At 50.0% G+C, this 19532-nt stretch overlaps 1 protein-coding gene and 1 long non-coding RNA gene across 3 annotated transcripts in view; both read right to left on the bottom strand.

Moving 5' to 3' along the window:
- Positions 1-11394, bottom strand: part of LIMD1 (LIM domain containing 1) — a 32776-nt gene extending 21382 nt beyond the window's left edge. For both annotated transcript variants that reach the window (XR_010361170.1, XM_064417590.1), the window contains exons 1-2: positions 10118-11394; positions 614-715 (exon numbers count right to left, since the gene is read on the bottom strand). Coding sequence is in view for 1 of the 2 variants with exons in the window: in XM_064417590.1 (XP_064273660.1) it covers positions 614-715; positions 10118-11249 (1234 nt within the window). In the remaining variant the exon portion in view is untranslated. The remainder of the gene's footprint in view (positions 1-613; positions 716-10117) is intronic.
- A 3869-nt stretch (positions 11395-15263) lies between these two features.
- LOC135287907 (uncharacterized) lies at positions 15264-17317 on the bottom strand. Its single transcript, XR_010351350.1, has 3 exons — positions 16969-17317; positions 15687-15813; positions 15264-15355 (listed from the first exon to the last, which is right to left on the bottom strand). It is a non-coding gene; the product is annotated as an uncharacterized LOC135287907 (long non-coding RNA).
- Between the last annotated feature and the right edge of the window lie 2215 nt (positions 17318-19532).

Here is a 19532-nt window from a genome sequence, read left to right as displayed (position 1 = left end):
TGCACAGTAACCAGTTCCCTCCCTGCAAAAACCATAAACCAAGCTGGCAGAGACATGCCCCTTATCTCAGGGCATGGCTTCATTTCCCTGGAGAAAGAGCAAGCAAGATGTGTAACCTGGGAATCCATGCACTTACATGCTTTAACTGGAAGAATTTCAGAGGTACAAAATGATTTTAGCAAGTAAAAGATAACGTACACAGTGAAAACACTGCCACTGGATTTGCCCTGCAGCAGCTCCATCTGAAAAGTAAAGTCTGCTGAGACAAAAAACATGCCAGCTAAGGCATATTCACTGCCACTTTGAAAAAATAATCTTGTAAGAAAATGTGGCTATAACACAGAGACAGAGGAATGAAAACAACCATCCCCCATACCAGAAGGCAGACGCCTGGCACAACCCAAAATATCTTTTCTACATGCCTTGCAACAATCCGTTCAAAAACAAACAGCAAGCACCACCACCACCAAGTCATACAGCTGCAGCAGACTCCAGCTGGGAGATAGTTTAATAACTGCTTTCTTTTCTTCCCCCTTTACACCAGAAAAGTGTTAAGCCTGAAGAGTTTGATGCAGGGCCTGGAGCAGCATCAGACCAGGCCAGGGATACTCACTGCAGGCTCCACAGGTGAAGCAGCTGTCATGGTAGAGGTTGCCCATGGCTTGGCAAGCTTGGTTTGCTCCATACACGCCCTTGCTGCACTTCACGCAGGTACCTGGGGGAGAGAAGAGAGGTCACAAGTGGGACCTAAGAGGGAACACTGGTTGGGTGACAACATAATTTAGCTCATCATGGTGGCTGAACAGCTTAGGACCATGTGGTTCACTGAAGCCACAAGACGTAGGTGACATCACTGTCACCTGCCCTGAGAGATGCTGTTAACAGGGATCATGACAGTCATCAAACCTCCACAGTGAAAGACTTTTGCAAAAAAATAAACTGCACAAGAACAGTTCTGTCCAGGTACAGTGACATCTCCTTCCTTCTCCCATCCTTCCTTACAACCTTTATATACATATAAACCTGCTTAAGGACCTCACAAAAGCAGTGAGTATCAGTAAGTGGTGCTCAGAGCTCTTCATAGACAATAGTTTCTCGCACTTATTGTATAAGATAAGCTTGTTGGTCTCAACTGATGTGAAGAAAACACAGCTCTTCACTTACCTCCTTTAAATCATCCATTTCAGACCCCAGTTGTGCCTGCTGAAGGCCCTAATGATTCCCCAACAAAACAGAGCTGGCCTAACTGACACCTACAGGACACTTAACAGGCAAATGGGATATCAAGCCAGTTTCACTTACTTCAGGCATTGTCCTGTGATTGTGACAGGCTGTTTTTAAAGCAGCACCACCCTTCAACTACCTCTAACTGAGAAACTCTAACCTCTGTTTAAGCAAATAAAAGAATAAGGGGCAGCGTGAAGGAAAAACGTATTATGTGTCCCTGTCTCTGGTCTGCAGTGACTCTGATGTGACTTCATCTTGCACCACTACCCAGACCTATTAATCCTGGCTCTTAAAATCCCTGGTCAAGGGACTGTGAGTCACACCTCATTCCTACTGTCCCAGGAAAAGGAACAGCATTGTCTTGCTGGAGTTATGCTAAGGATGGTAAACAAAATTTCACTTATTTCGGGGCACTGCAAGCTCCAGAGTAATTGAAAAAGTCTGGAGAAAGTTAGGAAGAAGTACATTGTGCTTACAACAGCACTGAAAAGTAACTCAATTCTGGCAGCACCAGGCTTGCACTGCCAGGGTGAGCAACAATTTCTTCCTGCAGCCAATAGCCCTGGCAGTCAGTTTTCACACTACAGGGATAAAACCACTCAGGAGTCCTTTGCAGTAACACACACATGGCTGCTGGAAAGCAGACACTTGCTTTTCCCAGGTTTTTGCAGAGCAGACCTGGCTCTCTGTGCTGCAGCTGCCCGCGTGCATTCAACCAGCACGGTGAAAGCCGTCCTAGTGCTGCGCCAAGCCCCACTGCACTCAGAGCCAGAGTCCACACCGACACAAACCTGGAGAGAAGGCTGCAAAGAATAATTAGTTACTTTGTTTTGTCCAAATCCTGCACAAACTGAAATGCTCACTTGGCTGCAGGCCCACCCCAGCACTCAGGCTGGCACCAAGTGAGCAAAACTTTCTGGTTCTTTTTGAACTGAGCAGGTTTATCTCATTTATTGAAAGAAACATTTAAAGAAAGATAAATCGTACAGGCATTAGAAAAAGGATTAAAAAAAAAAGAAAAGGTCAAGGCAAAGATAAGAAAAAACTGGCTTTTCAAATGGATGTGCTCTCCCAGGAATGCACGCATTCAGCGGCAGCCTGAATTTCTGTGCAATGATCTGACACAAGAGCTAACGACTCAAAATTCCCTCCTGAGTACAGCAAAGTTTCGAGAGCAGAAAACCTGCCAATTTTCCACGACACCCACCAGGCTTTCCACAGAGCCAGCGTATTTATTGCACTGCAAGTGCTGCATTTTCCCCTTCTCTGTGCCAATGAGTGGCTGCTCCAGAAAATCTCACCAGCATGCTCCGATTTCCTCCTTTCCACAAAGCAGCCGGGTGACACTGACTGTGGATGAGCAGCAAGGAGAAGCAGGAGGCAGAAGGCACAGCAGCTGAGTGCAGGCACAGCGCCCAGTAAAGATGCTGGCAGGCATAAGCCACTATTAAGTAGGCTAAGGCAAACCCTGTGGAGGGCTGAAATTGCCTCTGCCATCTCCTGTCTATCCCATTACGCTTCACAACACAGGCACTGCCCCTCTGGCTTCCCAACAGGACAGATCCTGCAGGAGCTGTCAAGGCCCTAACATCTGTAACAAAACCTTCCTCCACCTCCCACCCTTCAACCTTCCCAACCACCCTTCCACCTTCCTTTCAGTCCATGCTCCATTTCACCCCCTGATTAACTTCTTTCAATATTTAGGCCCCTAAAAAATGGAAAATAAAGTAATGGAATGAAAGGGCTTTTAAAATACATTGACAATGTTTTCTGTAAAACTGTAATGTGCTAAATTACTACGTAATAGCCAGACAGGCTATAAATACTCATACATATCCTGTGCCAAGGTTGACAATTGAAAAATGGCATTATGGCACATCTGAATCTAGTTTATGTTCTTACATGTATCTGCTAAATCTTACTTGAAAGCCTATTAAATCTCAGTAGCAAGTGAAATTACTCTCTAAATAAGTCTTTGCTCTTTCCAGATATAATATTCTGAAGTATTTTAACCAACATACTTGAGCCTTCATCTCTGACACTCAGCACACCTGGCCTGAGCCGGGGGGGGGGGGGTGGGGTGGAAAAAGTGATTTGTATTGATTTTTCCTTTCCACTTTTTTTCCCCCATTCACTCCCTGCTGTCACAATGATCCTGATCTTTTGGCTTAGGCTAAGCAAGGAAAAACCTGCTGCTGAGGGCAGCCGGTCGCTGAGCTCGGCAGCACGTGTGCGAAGGCAGCTGACGGAAGGCAGCGCAGCCGGGGCCACCTCCAACCCCATCCTGCTGCAGAACGGGCTCCACGCCCTGCCCCACGCCAGCTCCGACGGCTACTTCCCGAAACAGTGCTGACTGTGCTTGCTGCTGGGGTTAAAATGTCAGCAGCATCACTCCAGCCCCACATGCCACTGACACTAGTCAGCAGTTCTGGGTAATTTTCCTGGCATGGAGTGGCTTTTAGCAAAAGCTTCTGTCCTCAGCGTGAAGCAGAGGGATCCTAAGTAGCCACAGTTCAGCAAGATCCCTGATTCCTGGGCTCAGTAACTTTGCAGATTCTAACAAGTGTTTATGCAAGCACCAATCCCAGCAGACATTCCCCCTGAAATGATGATTTTCAACCTTAGACAATGTTATTAAGAAGAAATGACAGGTTTCTCTTTTACTACCAGGATGACAAATCACACACGCACAGCACCACTAAATTTCTGCCTGAGTGCACAGGCAGCCAGATTTGGGAAGGGAAAGGGATGGAAATTGCTGATTTCTGTTCAATTTCTGCCGGCAGGGCAGCCGTCCCTGGACAACAAAGACATCTCTGTTCCCTTTCACATCATGCAGCAAGCAACCGCCCGCGCTGCAGCTGAGAGTCTGAACAAAGGGACCTTTGGAACAGAGCTGGGACCGAAAACATGCCCTGTAAAGCCACTTCCCGGCACTTGCCACACTCCATCTCAGCACTGCAGACCCGGAGGGCTCTCACCAGGAACAGCCTAGGCTCACATGATCCAACAGGTTGGACGCAGACCTCAAGGGCTGTGAGGAATGAAAGCAAACCCAGTGCTCAAATGTCAGTCCCACCCTCAAAATTCAACAAGTGCATTTCCATCTACCACCAGACTCAAAGCCCCTGGAGACATTTTTTCCTCCAAGTGTTGCTATTTCACACTCACCAGAAGGAGTTTAGTTACTTACTGTATCCCACTCACTAAAAAATTCAACACAAGCCATGCTGAACAGCAGCATTTTCTGGGACTAAGACTTATTTCCACATTTCAGACAACATCAATCTACAGACCAAGACCACAGCTCTTCCAACAGCATCCCTATTCTTTTCAGCAGCGCCTCCCTTCTCAGCAACACACAGCCAAGCTTTCCTATATGTGCTCCTGGCTGGGCTTACTAATATTGTCACTTCATTTTGAGTGGCCAAATGTGACAGTGCTTCAGTGGTGAGATTTCTTTGCCATGCCAATTTGGTCCCAGGTAAGAGGAATACAGGGGCAAGATGATTCTGGTGGTGTGGATCTGCTTATCTGGCTAATCCAGAAACAGCAAGTCTGTCCTACTCCTTCCACATTTCCACAATCAGATTGACTCTTCTCCATCAGCTGTAACTGGGTTTTGCCCCCTATTTACAGGAGGCTGGATTTATGCCGAAGAACCCCCAGATGAACTCAGAAGAACCACTCCCCCCAGAGACTTTGCACCTCTGGTAACATCATTCCCATCTGTCCACACATGCACACAGTAGATCCTGATGCCTCTTGGCAGAACCGTCACAAGGGTCCTCCCCTTCAGAAATCTGCTTGACACTCTGACAGGGAGGACCCTGTACGGGTGCAGCTGCTGTGTCTCCAACCCACCCAGGTTGAGAACCCAGGAGAACCAAGCCCTCCACTTGCACACAGGTATTTCAAAGACTGTCTGCTAAGAAAACCCTTCACCCTCTCATATACAACGTGATGCTCAGTTCTCCTGGTTTTACTTTAGAATTTCTCTGGAACTTGAATGCACCCACCTTCCCATGGCTCACCTTAAGCAAGTAATTCCTACATCAACTCTAAATTACACACATTGCATGCTTTGCTATGCTGTTTATCCACTACTGAGCTGTAGTAACTGAGCAAGTAAGTCTTGATGAAGAGGTGATTTCAAGGAGATTTGGAGGCCCAGGTGAGACAGAGTACCTGGAAAACCTGGCAGATTGGTTCTATTCATCACAGAGTGACTGGGTTGTCTGTACAAAGATGGGCAGGTACTCCCTGCCCAGAGAACCACAGAGCTGGTAAACACAAGTTTTCTGTTCCCTTCGTCATGCCACATTCTTGACCCCCGACCTTGCTGCAGACCTTCATGTACACACTGCCAGTGAAGGACGAAAATGCCATCAAACTCACGTCAGTGACATTTTAAGTACCTTACAGTGACATCAGAGATTATGATAACTCCCATGCCACATGAACGAGGCTCCTTATTTCTTTCAGTCCCACTTCTACTGTATCTTGGCTGAAACACTGATTGCTCCTCTGCCTCAATTCTTTGCTTCTTCTTTCCTTTTGGTAGATTTTTCCTTAGCTTGCAAACCCAGCTGAGCTCCCAAGAGGAAGGGAGGAGAAGCACATACTGCTGTAATCTTGAAGAGCCATATTCCAAGCCAATATTTATTTGCTTGGTTTCTTGCAGTGAGATAAGCTTGCAATCTGTACACACCCACTACTCCAAGTGCCGTGATCCTTCTAGCTTTCCTTCTTCCACCGGGACCTGCCTCTCAATCCTCTCTGCTGCAGGCAGGTGTTTCCTTTGGTACTCTCCCAGGAGAAAGTAGTAAAGGATGCCTCTGCTCATTCCCAGTGGAAATGGCATTGTCATCATCACCCAGAGACAAAACAGACTCAGAGGAACTTTCATTTTAATCAGAAATTCTCCACTTGTCAGCCCTGAGATTACCTCTGTTGCATAAAAAGTGTCCTGGTGCCCCACCATCAGCAGGACTCAGTAAAGTCCCCAGGTGTGTACAGCCCCAAAGTTAAACCAATTGTAGTTCCAGCAGTGGTGCAACACTAACTTCACAGTGCACTATGCTTCCAAAGAGCACTGCTGGCCTTTGAGCTGCTCACACCCATTCACAGGTGCTGGGCTCCCAGGTCTCCACAGGGCCAGCGACACAGCAATTGATCTGCTTATGCCAATGGGAAAACAAATCTGCAGACTGTGCTAGGAGATATTCTCTGCCTGACTGCTGGGAAGCATCCCAGCTTTTCACTGCAAAGCAAGATGCCCAGGGCCCTCCTAAATCACCCGCAGCTTATCAGCTCTGCTGGAAATAACAAGGAAGCCAGAATACAACAGCTAATAAATATTTATAACACGAAAACCATTCATAAAAATGGTCTTATAAAAAGCTCTGTGTAAGGGTGCAGATAATCCTTATCAGGTAGAGATTTCCATCTAGCTGTATGAAAAAAGCACTGTTAAAAACATGATGCTACATGTTACACCTCTAGAAGCACCCATCTCTGCCTGCAGATCAAGCACTGCATGCTGAAACAAGTAGTCAAACCTCCCTGCAGACCCCAGCACACTTCAGCCAAGTCCCTCCCAGGCAGTGCAGGCAGATGCTTGGTTTGGTTGTGCATCTGTCTCATCTGAAAAATCATCAGGCACCTTCAGTCTTTGGGATGGTGTCACTTCACCTAACCCTAAACATTTGAGTGGTGCTACCAAAGCATTTGCAACTCCTGTGATCACTCCTATTTAATCTTCTGTCACCAAGACGAGATGAAGGCTGATGCACCCAAAGGAACTCCATGGGAAATCAGTGGGATTTGGACACCTCACTCCTGAATGTTCTCTGAAAATAATACACCAAAACCTATAATACATCCTAAGTGGCTTCCAGCAACACCTCCCAGGGACATGGGGGCCCTTCTCTGCTGCATGGGAACCAGCCTCTCTAGGCAGCAACTTCAGCTTTTCCTTCCCCAAGCAAAAGACCTGGGTGATACCTGAGACTCCCTATGTCCTCCTTGACAGCCCCCATAAATCAAATCAGCACTTCAAAAGCCCTCTTGGAGAACTGAAATTCCTCCAGAGACACGTTGCAGCCCAAGCAGCTCACATATAGGTCACTACTTACAAAAAAACAAAAGGAAAAAAACCCAGAGTGAATCCTCGGCTTTGTGTATTTCTTTCCTTTCTTATTATACCTACTCTGAGCAGACAAAAGCATTTTGCACAGCAAGTTGGTGCTGACAGATAACCAGATTGCTGCTCCTCAGCACAGCATCCTACCTGTATTTTACCTAGTCCCTGGCTTATCTTTTCCTAGGCTTTCACTTACAAGCACACATTTTCACATAGAGAAGGAGAAAGCAGCTCCTTTATTGTGATCAGAATTAATTGTCCTTTATAAACATCTGGTCCTGACTGAGACAGACTGAAGGACAGTATGTTAACCTGACAGTCAGATCCATCTTCAAAAACATCCCCTTATTACAAAAGCAGGACACAAAATTATGAGAACTGAAAAAAATTTTTATAAAATACTTGGTCATTTGTACTTTAGCCCTGGTTTCATTTCCTGGCTCTGATGAACTTCACAACTGCTGCAACAGACTTCCCTTCACTGGGGAAGAAGTCTGCAACAAAACAAACTATTGATCCTTTTTATCACTATTGCATAAAAGTGTTTATTTTACATCCTAAAGTTTGGTAGCTTGAGAGTAGGGCATAGCAAAAAATAGTTGAGAAGGCCAGCTGTGTCCTTTGTTCCTTCAAAGGAAGTAAGGTAACTGTGCAAAAAATGAAAATAAAAGTGAGAGAGGGGAAGGAGGAGGCCCAGAATTAGAATACCTCGATACTTGTTCCTTCCTGTTCCTTGGTCCTCAGCAGGGCAGATCTGCTGATCCTTTGTCTGCTGAACTGAGGCTCCACAAAACTTTACTTTTCCCTCTGCCAAGACTGCATAATTTCTTTTTTTTCATCTCACTCTCCTCCTTCCCAAGTTTCTCAGACATCACATCCTCGTGCAAAATCTCCTGGCAGGAGGATTTCAGAACACCTCACTGGGGATCAGGCAGCCTAAATGTCTCCTCCCTCCCTGGGGCTCACTCAGACACCTGACCAGCCGGACTCTCCATGGTGCCAAAAATATTCCTGCTTCACTATAAATCTCCCACAGGACAAAAGCCTCCTTCTGCCTCACATCCTTATTTTGTGACAAAAATGTAAAAATATTCTAACCATTAACTGGGTTCCTCTGCCTCCCGAGCCCCTCCCCAGGCACATTTTGGATGAGGTACGATCCAGCCAGTTCACACGCACCGCGAGGAGCAGACAGACACAGTAGGGTCTTTCGGAGAGACCCCTGACACCTCTCCAGTGGAGCTGAATGTCACCTCCACAAAAACATTCCCATTTTCAAGCACCACCTCGCAGGAGGCTGCTGTCCCAACCCCATCTCTGTCATCAGCTCCTGTCACGACATTCAGCCCCCCCCAACGAGGCTCCCTGTGCTCATTCAAACCGCGCGCTTCCTGCACCGGACGCCAAGTGCCAAAACTCGTTTCCAGGCCAGAACACTGTGAGCAGAGCAGCTGAACACATCACTTTTCTGCGACAGGATAAAAAATGCCCCTGCCCTGCCACGGGGCTTAATCCAGTCTCGGATAGCAAGATAAACAAGCCCGGCACAGCCCTCTGCGGGCAAGTCCCCCTGCCTGCTGCCAAGAAACACATTTTGTTACGCAATCTGGAGCTGAGCGCTCCGTGGTCCCCCCAGCTACATCCCCAAGGCTCGGTGTGAAGCTCTTGTGTGGCTCAGACCACCACTGAGCCACCCACCGACCCCACCAGAGAGCACCCTGTGCAACAGCACCTGTGCAGGCTGAGATGCAAACCCTTCCTCAGCTCCAGGCTGAACACTTTCATCTGTCTAGTCCCCGTTCTACTGCGACTGCAGGTCTAAAATCGTGAGGAAAATCCATGGCCTGTTCCCATAGTTTCTTAAGTTAAGCATGGAGTTTCCAGCCTTCCCAGCAACTAACTCTGGGTTTCCCTCTCCCAAAAACTGAGCTATCTTATCTGCTGTTAAATTGTGAAGTAGCACAGCAGGGAATGGAAACACGCAATTTGACCCTGACCTCCCGCCATCCTGGGCTAGCAAATCAATTTAATCCAGAAGGACATTCAATATTTTCATCGGGAATCCTCGCATGGAAGTGGTTCCTCTCCACTGCCAAGTGCCAGCGATAACCTCTGGTGGTGGTCTGGACTCGTCACAGACCCCAGATTTAGGGAAGAACGTGCCTACTCCCTGCTCTTCTGACATCTTCAGGATGCACCAATCCTTTCACTGCGGATGGGAACCAGCACCTGGGGGCAGAGGGAAATCCTGGCAACTTTGGGAAACCACCGCCCTCCCCATCTCCAAGCTACTGCTCTCTTCCCTGAACTCCGTGCCCTTCTCCATGACGGCAGCCTAGGCAGGCACGACTCCTCCACTGGCTGGAGGGCTGCCTTCCCACCCACACGTGGTCGGGACACATCCTTGTAAGACACACAGAACCAAGAGCATTGTCAAGAAAAGTTAAGTGCCTCCCTGCTGGCAATGAAGGGCGCTTCAAAATACGCTATTCCAGCTTCTTCCCAACACTGCCCCCCTCAAAGCTGCTAAACTACCTTTGCTTTAAAATTAGAGAGGTAGGATTAAAGAAAAAGGTGTCACAGGAGGAAGAGCTTCTAATCCCTGTGATAAATAAAAGTTAAATAAAAAAACCCTGCTCTGGGCAACTGATGGAGCACAACCAAGCAGATGTATGGGCAAATGCAATCCTGCAGGTCTGAACACTGCCGTGACACTTCGCAATGACGGGCGGATTGCCTTCTTACCAAAGTAATCGGCCTTTGGCCGAGCATCCATCTCCTGCTCCAGGCGCTGGGTCAGCGCCTCCAGCTTCAGCTCAGCCGCCGACGGCCCTTGCTCCGGCTGCGGAAGGAGGGTCTGGCAGGGCAGCTTCACCTTTGCTGTGCTGGAGCCATCCAGGTGCCCGGAGTCTGACCGCGGCCCGCTCACGCCCTCCGGGAAAAGCATGTGCGGCGCACTGGGAGCCGCCATGCCGCGCGAGGCCAGGCGCGAGGAGCCCGGCTCAGGGCTCCCGCCGCGGCCCGCGGGCCTGTGGCTCTGACCGTGGGCCACGAAGTGACCGGCTGGGCTGGGGTAGGCAGCGGCCTGCTGGAATTCCACACTGGGAGCAGCAGGTGCGGAGCCTGGCGGGAAGGACAGCGAGACACCCTGGTACCACGGCTGGCTGCCATCTCCTGCGGCTTTGGGACCGCAGGGCTCGGCGGAGCCCGAAAACCCTCGAGGGGGCTGCGCTGAGGGTGCCGAGAAGGATGAGGACCTCTGCTGTGGCGGGGGCTCCTCCGGCCCCGCCGAGGGTGCCGAGGGGGTCCCGGCGTTTGAGAAGGAGGATCTCTGTCCGGCCGGCACCGGGTCACGGCCCCCGACACCTCGCCTGCCCTCGCCGCCGTTCTCCTGCCCGCCGCGGCAGGGCTGGGGGTCGCCGGGGCTCCCGGCCTGCTGCGAGCCCCCCACTCGGGGGATCCTGTCGGGCTCCGCTTCCCAGCCCCGGCGCCCGGCCTGGCTCCCTGCGGCCTCGGCACGTGTGCCGCTCTCTCCGAAGCCCCGCTCGCCTCCCTCGCAGGGCCTCGCCCGCGGCCCCTCGGCGGCGGGGGGCGGCTTCGAGCCCCGCGCCACCGGCGGGCTGGGACGGGGCGGGTGGAAGGCGGCAGCCCCGCCGTTCATCGCGGCCATCAGCATCTCCTCCTGCTGCTGCTGCTGCTGCTGCTGGAGGTGGATCTTGGCCATCTTGGTGGCGAACACCCGCCTGGTCTCCTCGAACTCGGGGTTGTTGCCGGCAGCTTTGTCCACCCGAAAGAGACCGTCCTTGGAGGCCTCGTACATGTTGAGGTCCTCGATGAACTTGCTGGCTTCCAGACCCAGATCGTCGTACTTGTCCATCCTGCCCGGCTTAGCGGGAAGACCCCCGCCTTCTTCTTCTTCTTCTTTTTCTTCTTTCCTCCTCCTCCTCCTCTCCTCCTTCCCGCCGGGATCAAGGCAGCGCCGGCAGCGCCAGCCGCTCCGTCCCGCCGCGCTCCCGCCGCGCCCGTCCCCGCCGGGGGCGTGGCCGCGGGCGCGGGAAGGGGGCGTGGCCGCCGCGAGCACGCCCCGGCCGTCCGCGCTGACCGCGCCCCAAGCCACGCCCACCCGCCCCGCGCGCGCCGCTCGCCCCCGCGCCGTGGTGCGCGCGCCCGCGGTCCGTCCCCAGGGGTCGCGCGCGGTTCCGGGAACGTCCCGCGGTGTCCGGACCGGCTCGGGAAGGGCTCGGGTCAGGCAGCCCAGCTGGGAAGGGCGTGCGCACGGTGCTTAAAGTCACCCGGGTGATGCAAGGAAGGCGGTTTTGCCTCGTCTCCCCGCTGGACAATATTCCTCTTTTTCACCCTGCAGCCCGGAAACCTTCCTGAAGAAGCCTTGTGAAAAATCACAGACGCCCGTCGGGGAAGAAAAAACCAAAATAGCCCTACTCCCCCATGAAAAACTGCGAGGAAAATCTCACTCCATAACTGTTGGAGCAATTAGTCTGTATAGTAGGAAATAGTCTGAATTTTCTTGGTGTAGATAGACATTCTGTGCTGGATAGTCATACTTAAGTAAGCATGGCTAAAGACCCCCTTGCCTGTAGAATAAAGGATACCTCTGGATGCCCAAGATAACATCAGCATCCCAGCCTTCCGGACACCTTTGGGAACCCCCCAGCCCATTATCCAGCATCACACATGTACCTGCAGCAAGACCAACTCCAGAGACATTTAGATGAGGAAAGAAGCAGATAGATCATGACATCATAAAATTTTTATTGCTTTGGAATTTGGTAGCGGATGATGTGTGATACATAGGGACTGTGTGAATCATGTTGTTCCCAAATGCTTAGAAGGTATAGGAGCTGTGTGTAAAGCTGTGTCTGTGATCATGCCCACGATTAAAGACTTACCCATGTGAATCTACACTTTACATCCCAGTCTCCCTCCTCTGTCAGCCTGGGCCAGTTGCAAAATTTTGATGGCAAAACACAGCCTGGGGCTGCCCAGAGGCTGGAGGGCTGCAGTGGGAACTCTGCTGGGCTCGTGGGAGAGGCTGGTTGGTAAGGGAGTCGTGGTACCTCTCAGTAAACTTACTGGTGCAGCTGATCCTGCGGGCCCAGGCACGTGTCCGGCATTCCCAAGACTTGTTATTGTAATTCTCCCCCGGGCTCCAGGAGGGAGGGCCAAATGTTAAGGAATGTGGAAATTCTCTGTCTTTAATAACAGTGAATTGGGCTGTGACCAAAACATGTCAGAAATTAAAAAATAAAAAAAAAATCCCCTCCCCTCTTTGACCCATTCCCTTACAAAAACACTCCTGAGCAACTGAGGCCAGACCTAAGATATCCTGTCTCTTCCTGTGAGATTTGGCCCAATGTGCTTAAAATTGATGGCACTGTGAGCCCCTGGAAAAGGTGCCTTTTCTTCTTTCAAGGCAACCTTGGAACTGCTGTGGCATCTCCGAAGAGGCTCCGAGCAGGACTGAGGGGCTGGAGGCTTGTCCCTGCAGCAGCAGGCTGGAGCGTGAGCTGATAAATGATGAACTCTGGACTCACAAAAGTTAGCCCAGCCATAGCACAGCTTTAGATAAGGGGGTTTATGGTTTCTAGGGAATCCCAGCACAGGGCAAAGCACAGCAGTGGAGCTCCCCCAGTCCTCAGGATCTGGAGAAGTGGCACCCCAGCACATATTGCTACTAACCATGGCCTGCCACTTTTTAAAGAGATTGATAATGCTGGAGCTTTTCACAATATCAGGGAAACGTCCCAACTATCAAGCAATCCCATCTATCAGACCTTTCCAAGCCCTCCTCTGCTGTGGGGATGAGGGAAGGAGGGGTCTCACAGCTCTCTCAGGCTGATCCCCACAAGCCCTGTTTCACTTTGAGAGAAGCTGGGTCCCTGGGGGCTAAACCCCACTTTGCACAAGCCCCACAAGTTCAGGAGGAGGGTTTAGCCTCCATCTGCATGTCCATCATGCAAAGACAACAAACCCCTGCCTGTGCCAGGGCTCTTTTGGCTGGAGTGGAAGGGGTTTGCCTCCCATTTTTGTGGCTGGGAGAGGCCACAGTGGCCCCATCAGCTGCTTCATGCCAGGCAGGTGTAGGCTCAGGCCACCAGTTACCAAGAGCGAGAGTGACTACCTCTTTTGTGGGTCTTGGCTAAAACTGTCAAGTTTGAGGTAAAGCTCAGCTGGGGCAATGAAAGCCCAAACAGTTTCAGTGTCTAAAGAGCATCCTCAGAAAGGGCTCCTGGAAGTCTGTTTTTGGCAACACCCTAGGCTGACCAGGAGAACCACAGCAAGTGACTGAGGCATGGGACGCCTCCTCCTCATTGCTGCCTTCAGGATGCTTTTGGAGATGGGCTTAGCTGAGATGCTTAGCTTTCAGTATGACCACTTTTATCTAAAATGGCCAAGCTTCAATGTTAAAACAATAAATAACAACAAAGTTGGTACTGAAGCACATATTGAATTCATATTTGTATGGAGAATGACAGAAAGGAAACAGAACATCAGGTAGATAAGGATGGGAGCGTGAGCCCCAGCACTGCTTTACTCGCTGGAGGAATATGCAACGTGGACAAAGAGCACTTGGAAAGGAAATTACACATCGTGCACCTTGCCTCCTTCTCCCCAAAGGATGTGAAGTTAATCAGGGGAGGCCATGCTCCTATCCAGCACATCAGAGACTCAGACTTGTGTCTACTGGAGTTTTTTTATTCCAACACACTGAGATGAGGCTCTTCCATCCCTCTAAAAAACAAACTATTTGGTGGAGCAGAAGGATTTGGGAGTAGATGTCTCTATTTTCAGCTTTCAACACACAAACCAAGGAAGAATCTAACTTCCATCAGATCACTTTTTTTTTTTGTCTTTCTTTTTTAGGTCATGCATACATTTTCTGCCCTTACTTTTTATCTAACATCTGTAAGTCCTTTTACAGTCGGACCTGCAGGAGCTCACCACTTTGCAGAGGGAAGGAGTGGGGGGAAGCAGTCTTCTTGCCAAATGGCCGCTCTGGATGCTGCTGACCTTCACCAGCTATGTAAAGTACATTTCCTTCCTATGCCAGAGGATCAAATCAGCTGTCTGCAGAACAATGCTTACATGGACGTGGAAAAGGCTGCTGAAGCCCTTTGGATAGGGAACCCCTCGCTCTGGGCTTGGCCTCCTGCCAGGCTCCGCATGCATGAGCAGACACTTTGATGGCAAGCGCCTTCGAGGGGGGATCACCGCCAAGCCATTCAAAGGCATTTTGGAGTTGAATTTGCAACGGTTTCAGCGAACATTAGGCAGCAAAATACCTTTGAAGTTTCCTGCTCGGATTTATTCTTTCTGTGAGATTTGGGCTAGGGGTATTCCCAAGTGAGCAGATGATTAACTTGAACTTTCTACTAGACTGGAGATGTAATACTACACTGACTTGCAGACCCTTCTGCTGTGATTAGATATGGTCCCACATGTTTACAGTTCCTGTGACTTTTACAGCCCATGCCTATTAAGGAATCAAGGGGTCCACGATTGCTGTTGTAGCACAGGATCAAAATCTATGTGCCAGTTGGAATTAACTTATTCTAAACCCTACCCCTTGGGGGGGGGAACCCACCCAAAAAAACCCCCCACCAAACCAAAAACCAAAACATTGCATCAATCTGTTTTTGTTCCTGTGGGCAAGGCTTACACACTGCATTTATTCATGCAAAATAATGCTGACAGCTTGTAACTCAGCCCCGCTCCACGTGGCAATCTCAGCTGCCCGGGGGCTGGAGGGAGGCCGTGACCTGGGGAGACGCGGCCCCCAGTGGTGTTCCCAGCCCTTGGCTCCGCCTCGGGGGGAGCGCTGGGCGCACCACGGCAGCCTTGAGCTGGGGCAGCAGGGCCCTCCAGGGCCGGGGCACAGCTCTGCCTGCCTGGCTGAACGGGGAAGTCGCCGATGAGAGCAGGAAGGGGATCATCTGTCTTTGTTTCTCGCTGCCACGTTGGTGTCTGGGCTCACATTGCAGAGAGATGGAGAAAATGTGAAGAAATTCTCCACCACAAGTTCACAAGTTTCTCTCCCCTGCCCTCCCCCCGCCCCGATCTTTTTTTCTATCTGGGAGAAAACGCCCTCATATTTTAAAGCATGACAACAGCCTGCGGCTGTATAGTTTTATGGAAAAACATGATTAGGAGTCTGGGTGCCAATTTATAGCCAGATCTCTCTCCAGAAGCTATTGCATGCTCACACTGCCTGTTTGCAACCAAATGAGTGTGAGGAACCCGTGGCTGGCAGCACACCAGGTTGTCTGTGGACATGTCCAGGGCTGGTCCCCAGTACCTGTGTCTCCCCAGGGCTGTAGCTGTCCCAGGCAGCTCATTCCCCACAGGACTACACACACCGCTCTGCAGGGCCTGAGATACGTGCTCTCGTGTGTCTTAGCAAGAAGGTAATAAAGGCTTCAGTGCTAGAGTATAAACAGAGCGAGTCATTTATAAGGCAGAAGTATTTCCAGGATAGAGCCTGGTGTGGCTCTTGCAGGAGCAAATGTGTTTCTCAGCTTCTTGCCAGGCAGTGCCACGGCATCTGTGAACTCCTGGCTGAATAGCAGGGGGAAATGATGGACTTTCCTTGCAGCTTTCTAATAGAGGTTTTCATTAAATGTGCTATTTATCTGCACCTGCCAGATGCTTTATACTAGGAAGATGATGCACAGCACTGTTGGGCAAATAAGAGGTTGGAGGAGGAGGAGGAGGAGGAGGGAGGGATGAAGCAAGGTGGCTGCAGAGGTGAGCCTGGGGGCTGCTGTGGGTGGGAAGGTTAGGCTCAAGCCGGGTGCCAGACTGCTGGATGGGGCACTGCGGAGGTGGGGAGGCCAAACCTCAGCCTCTGCCTTCCCAGAGGTTTTCAGGAAGGCAGCAGGGCAGGGCAGGGCAGGGCAGGGCCATGCTGTTCCTCCTCACAGCTGCCCCAGGGGCCCCTGCATTCCTCCAGGAGGCCTGTCCTGCCTGCAGCCGGCTCTGCCAGCCCTGCCTGCAGCCTGCCGTGCCTGCTGCCTGCACCCTGAACCCCCAAGCTGCAGGGGCAGCCTGGGCACTGGGACAGCACAGGTGCCCACCATGCAGCCTGGGTGGGTGCATCCCATGCCCTTGGGATCAGGGCAGAAATGGATCCAGACATTTCTGCTGGATCCTGCTGTGCTACAAGTGCCTACCACAGGGCATTATCTCTGGCAGGGAATTATGCTAGGAGTATTAATTAACACTAATGTAATTAACACTAATGGGAGATAAAGGCCAGGGCAGTACAGGCACACCTTTGCACACTGCCTTTCAGGAGAGGCAGTTCCTTCTTAGCTGCACCTGCAGCATCAGTTCAGCAGGGATGCTGTGGGCCCTGCCTACAGGTGGGTAAACTGAGGCAGGGAGGGTTACTTGGCAGGCCACACCTTGGGAAGGTTAGAGAAGCCATGGGGAATGACCAAGATCCAAACAGGAACCCAGGAAGCAGCAGAGAGAGAAGCTGTAGATACCCGAGCTGCAGCAGCTCAGTCTCTGTGAGGAAAGGCAGAGCTGGGTGCCAGGCACTCAGCTGCTGCTCCGGGGCAGACAAGAACCTTTACCTTCCTCTCCTCAGTTTCCCCAGGCGCCAGTGGTGTTGGAGTCATTGGTCTCCCTCTGCTGTCATTCCACGGGCCAGAACGCTTCCTTTCAGTGGCTGCGGGTTTACACCAACTGATGCAGACAGCTCTGTCGGTTTTCCTACCCCTGCTCAAAAGAATGTGGAATAGTTTGTTTTCTCCATTTTCTACTGAAAAGAGCCTTTTATCAGAACAAGAGCTCGCCTGGAGAATTTTCCAGCTCTGTTTCCCTGCCTCTTTATCAGTGCATTAACACAAACAGCACCGTGACCTTTTTAACCAACAGACGTGGCCTCCAGTAATGCTGGGCTGGAAGCACTCCACAGGTCAGACGACATCCTGCCATCAGTCATCGGCCTCACGTGGCCTGCTGGACTTCGAGGGGATTTGCCAGATGCAGTCAGTGCATCCACTCTGTTCTTCCGTGCATGTCCTAGGAGAAGCTCTCTGACTAACAGATGTTTTTAAATGCTCTTTCACATGGGAAAATTGGGAATTACATGTTTTTGTTGTACCCTTGCTATTTCATCCAGCGATGTGGCTCTCCAGGGATGGAGACGTACTTAAGGAAAATATTCACTTCTAAAAGCTTCTACAGATCTTTTCCTTGGCTTAACCAGCCCAGCAACACACACTTGTGTTTCTGTTTTGTGGCAATTAGTAAGATTTGCTAATTACACCGCTATGTGCTTAAAGACAATTGATTTTCCTTTGTAGCAGAAAACAATTTCCTGTTATGCCAGTTCTCTTAATCTTCATCAGAAACAAACCCAGGCTGCCATTGCCAGTAATGTGTCACGTTCCTTTATTAAATCACTCTCTTTTTCTGCCCCAGTTATGTGTCCTGTGTTTATTACTCCTGATCAGTGGATTATGTTATGACTTGTACGTATTTTGCTTCATGTATTGCTGGCACCAGGCAGAGTTACTGAAAAGCAACTCCCTTTGCTCAGCAGCTTGCGTGTCTCCTTTGGCAGTGGGACACGGGTGTAGGGACAACCCCGGACCTCTTACGCTTGGTTTTGGCACGTGTAAAAAACTACTGGCAGATGAGGAAGTTCAGAGCCTTGTATGTGAGTGTGGGCCCCTCCCCTGCAGCCAGCCCAGAGAGCAAGCACAAAGCACACATTTCTGCTCACGTAAACGCACAGGTTTTGTTTAGTTATAGTGAAGAAGACCAGGCTCCTCATATAAAAGAATTTCTTATGCCCAGGCTGAGCACCACTAGTACAAGCAGTGTGTGAATATTCAACTCATTGTACTTAAGCCTGCCCCATTTACACATTCCTTTGCTTAGTGAGAAACGCAGCAGCTCAGCAGAGAGAGCAAATTGGTGTGGCCCAGGCAGATGAGCATGCCAGGAAATGTCCTGGATAACTTTGTATGGAAGATGGTGATGATGGATGGCAACTCCCCAGGGCTTCAAACCAGACCTGAAGTTTTCCAACCCGAGGCTTACCTGAGTGAGAGAAGTGCCACGAGTCACAAAGGTGATGTGTGACTCGGGGCCTCCTGGGACAGACAGGGTTAGTGCACTGAAGACTGCTTTGTGATACCGGAAAGCCACATTATTCAGGAAAGGGAAAAAAATTCCCACCTTTCCTCCACATGTCAGGCAAGATCTCTTTTATCATCTGGACTGCAGATGAGAGCTCTGATCCTCTCCCCTCCTACACTGAGATAATGCTTCAGCTCATTTCTCCTGCTGCTAGGGCTGGGAGATGCTTAAAACCCCCTCTGATTGACTGTGATCAGCTTCATCCTTCTTTGAGACATGAACCCCATTTCCATGAAAAAACCCCAAAACTAACCACGGTGTAGTTCCAGCAACATTTTTAAGGTCAAAAGCAGACTGATAGTATGTATATTCACCACTCAGGTTCTGTGGTCATAGACCTGGTTTAACACTGAACACCTGTCCAGCTCAGTCCTTGGGTACAAAATCAGCTCAGATCATTGAAGGAGAGGACTGATGAAACATGGAAGCAGAAAAAGCATCCAGCAAAGCCAGCATATATACTCTTCCAAGTGGGTAAATAAATATGAATAAAACCAATCCCATTGTAAACTGTATCCCATCTGTAATCCCATCTGTAAACTGTAGTAAGTATTGCAAAACTACAAAAAAAAAATCAAAACCAAAACGCCAACACACCAACCAGCCCAAATTCTTCATTTATAGCAAGCTTTTAGAAAAATCTCCCATACTGCAAACTTCCCTAGGAAGGAACCAGCAGTGCACTAGTTAACATTCTTTCTAGTGCATGTTGGTTATGAAAGGTTTATAGAATAGGAAAAGCTTTCTGTGAGGCTTTACACAGAAGGAGAGACAAAGAGGAGAGACTGTACGACCTGCCTTATCTGTGGAAATTCTCCCTCCAAAATAAACAAGCAGGCTTTACAAAGTCACATCAGAAAATGCCATTATTAACCTGATTTCAGTTCTGGAGCATTACTTTAGTCTGGTAAGAGAGCACAGAGTTTTTATTTTGCACCAAATCACCATGTTTGGGTTCTGATAAAGGTCATGAAAATATAAATGCTTG

This window comes from Passer domesticus, chromosome 1 (assembly GCF_036417665.1).
Source record: "Passer domesticus isolate bPasDom1 chromosome 1, bPasDom1.hap1, whole genome shotgun sequence".
In the NCBI taxonomy this organism is placed as follows: Eukaryota; Metazoa; Chordata; class Aves; order Passeriformes; family Passeridae; genus Passer; species Passer domesticus.
The sequence above is the reverse complement of the archived record's forward strand: the minus strand, read 5'-3'. Positions and strand labels throughout refer to the sequence as shown.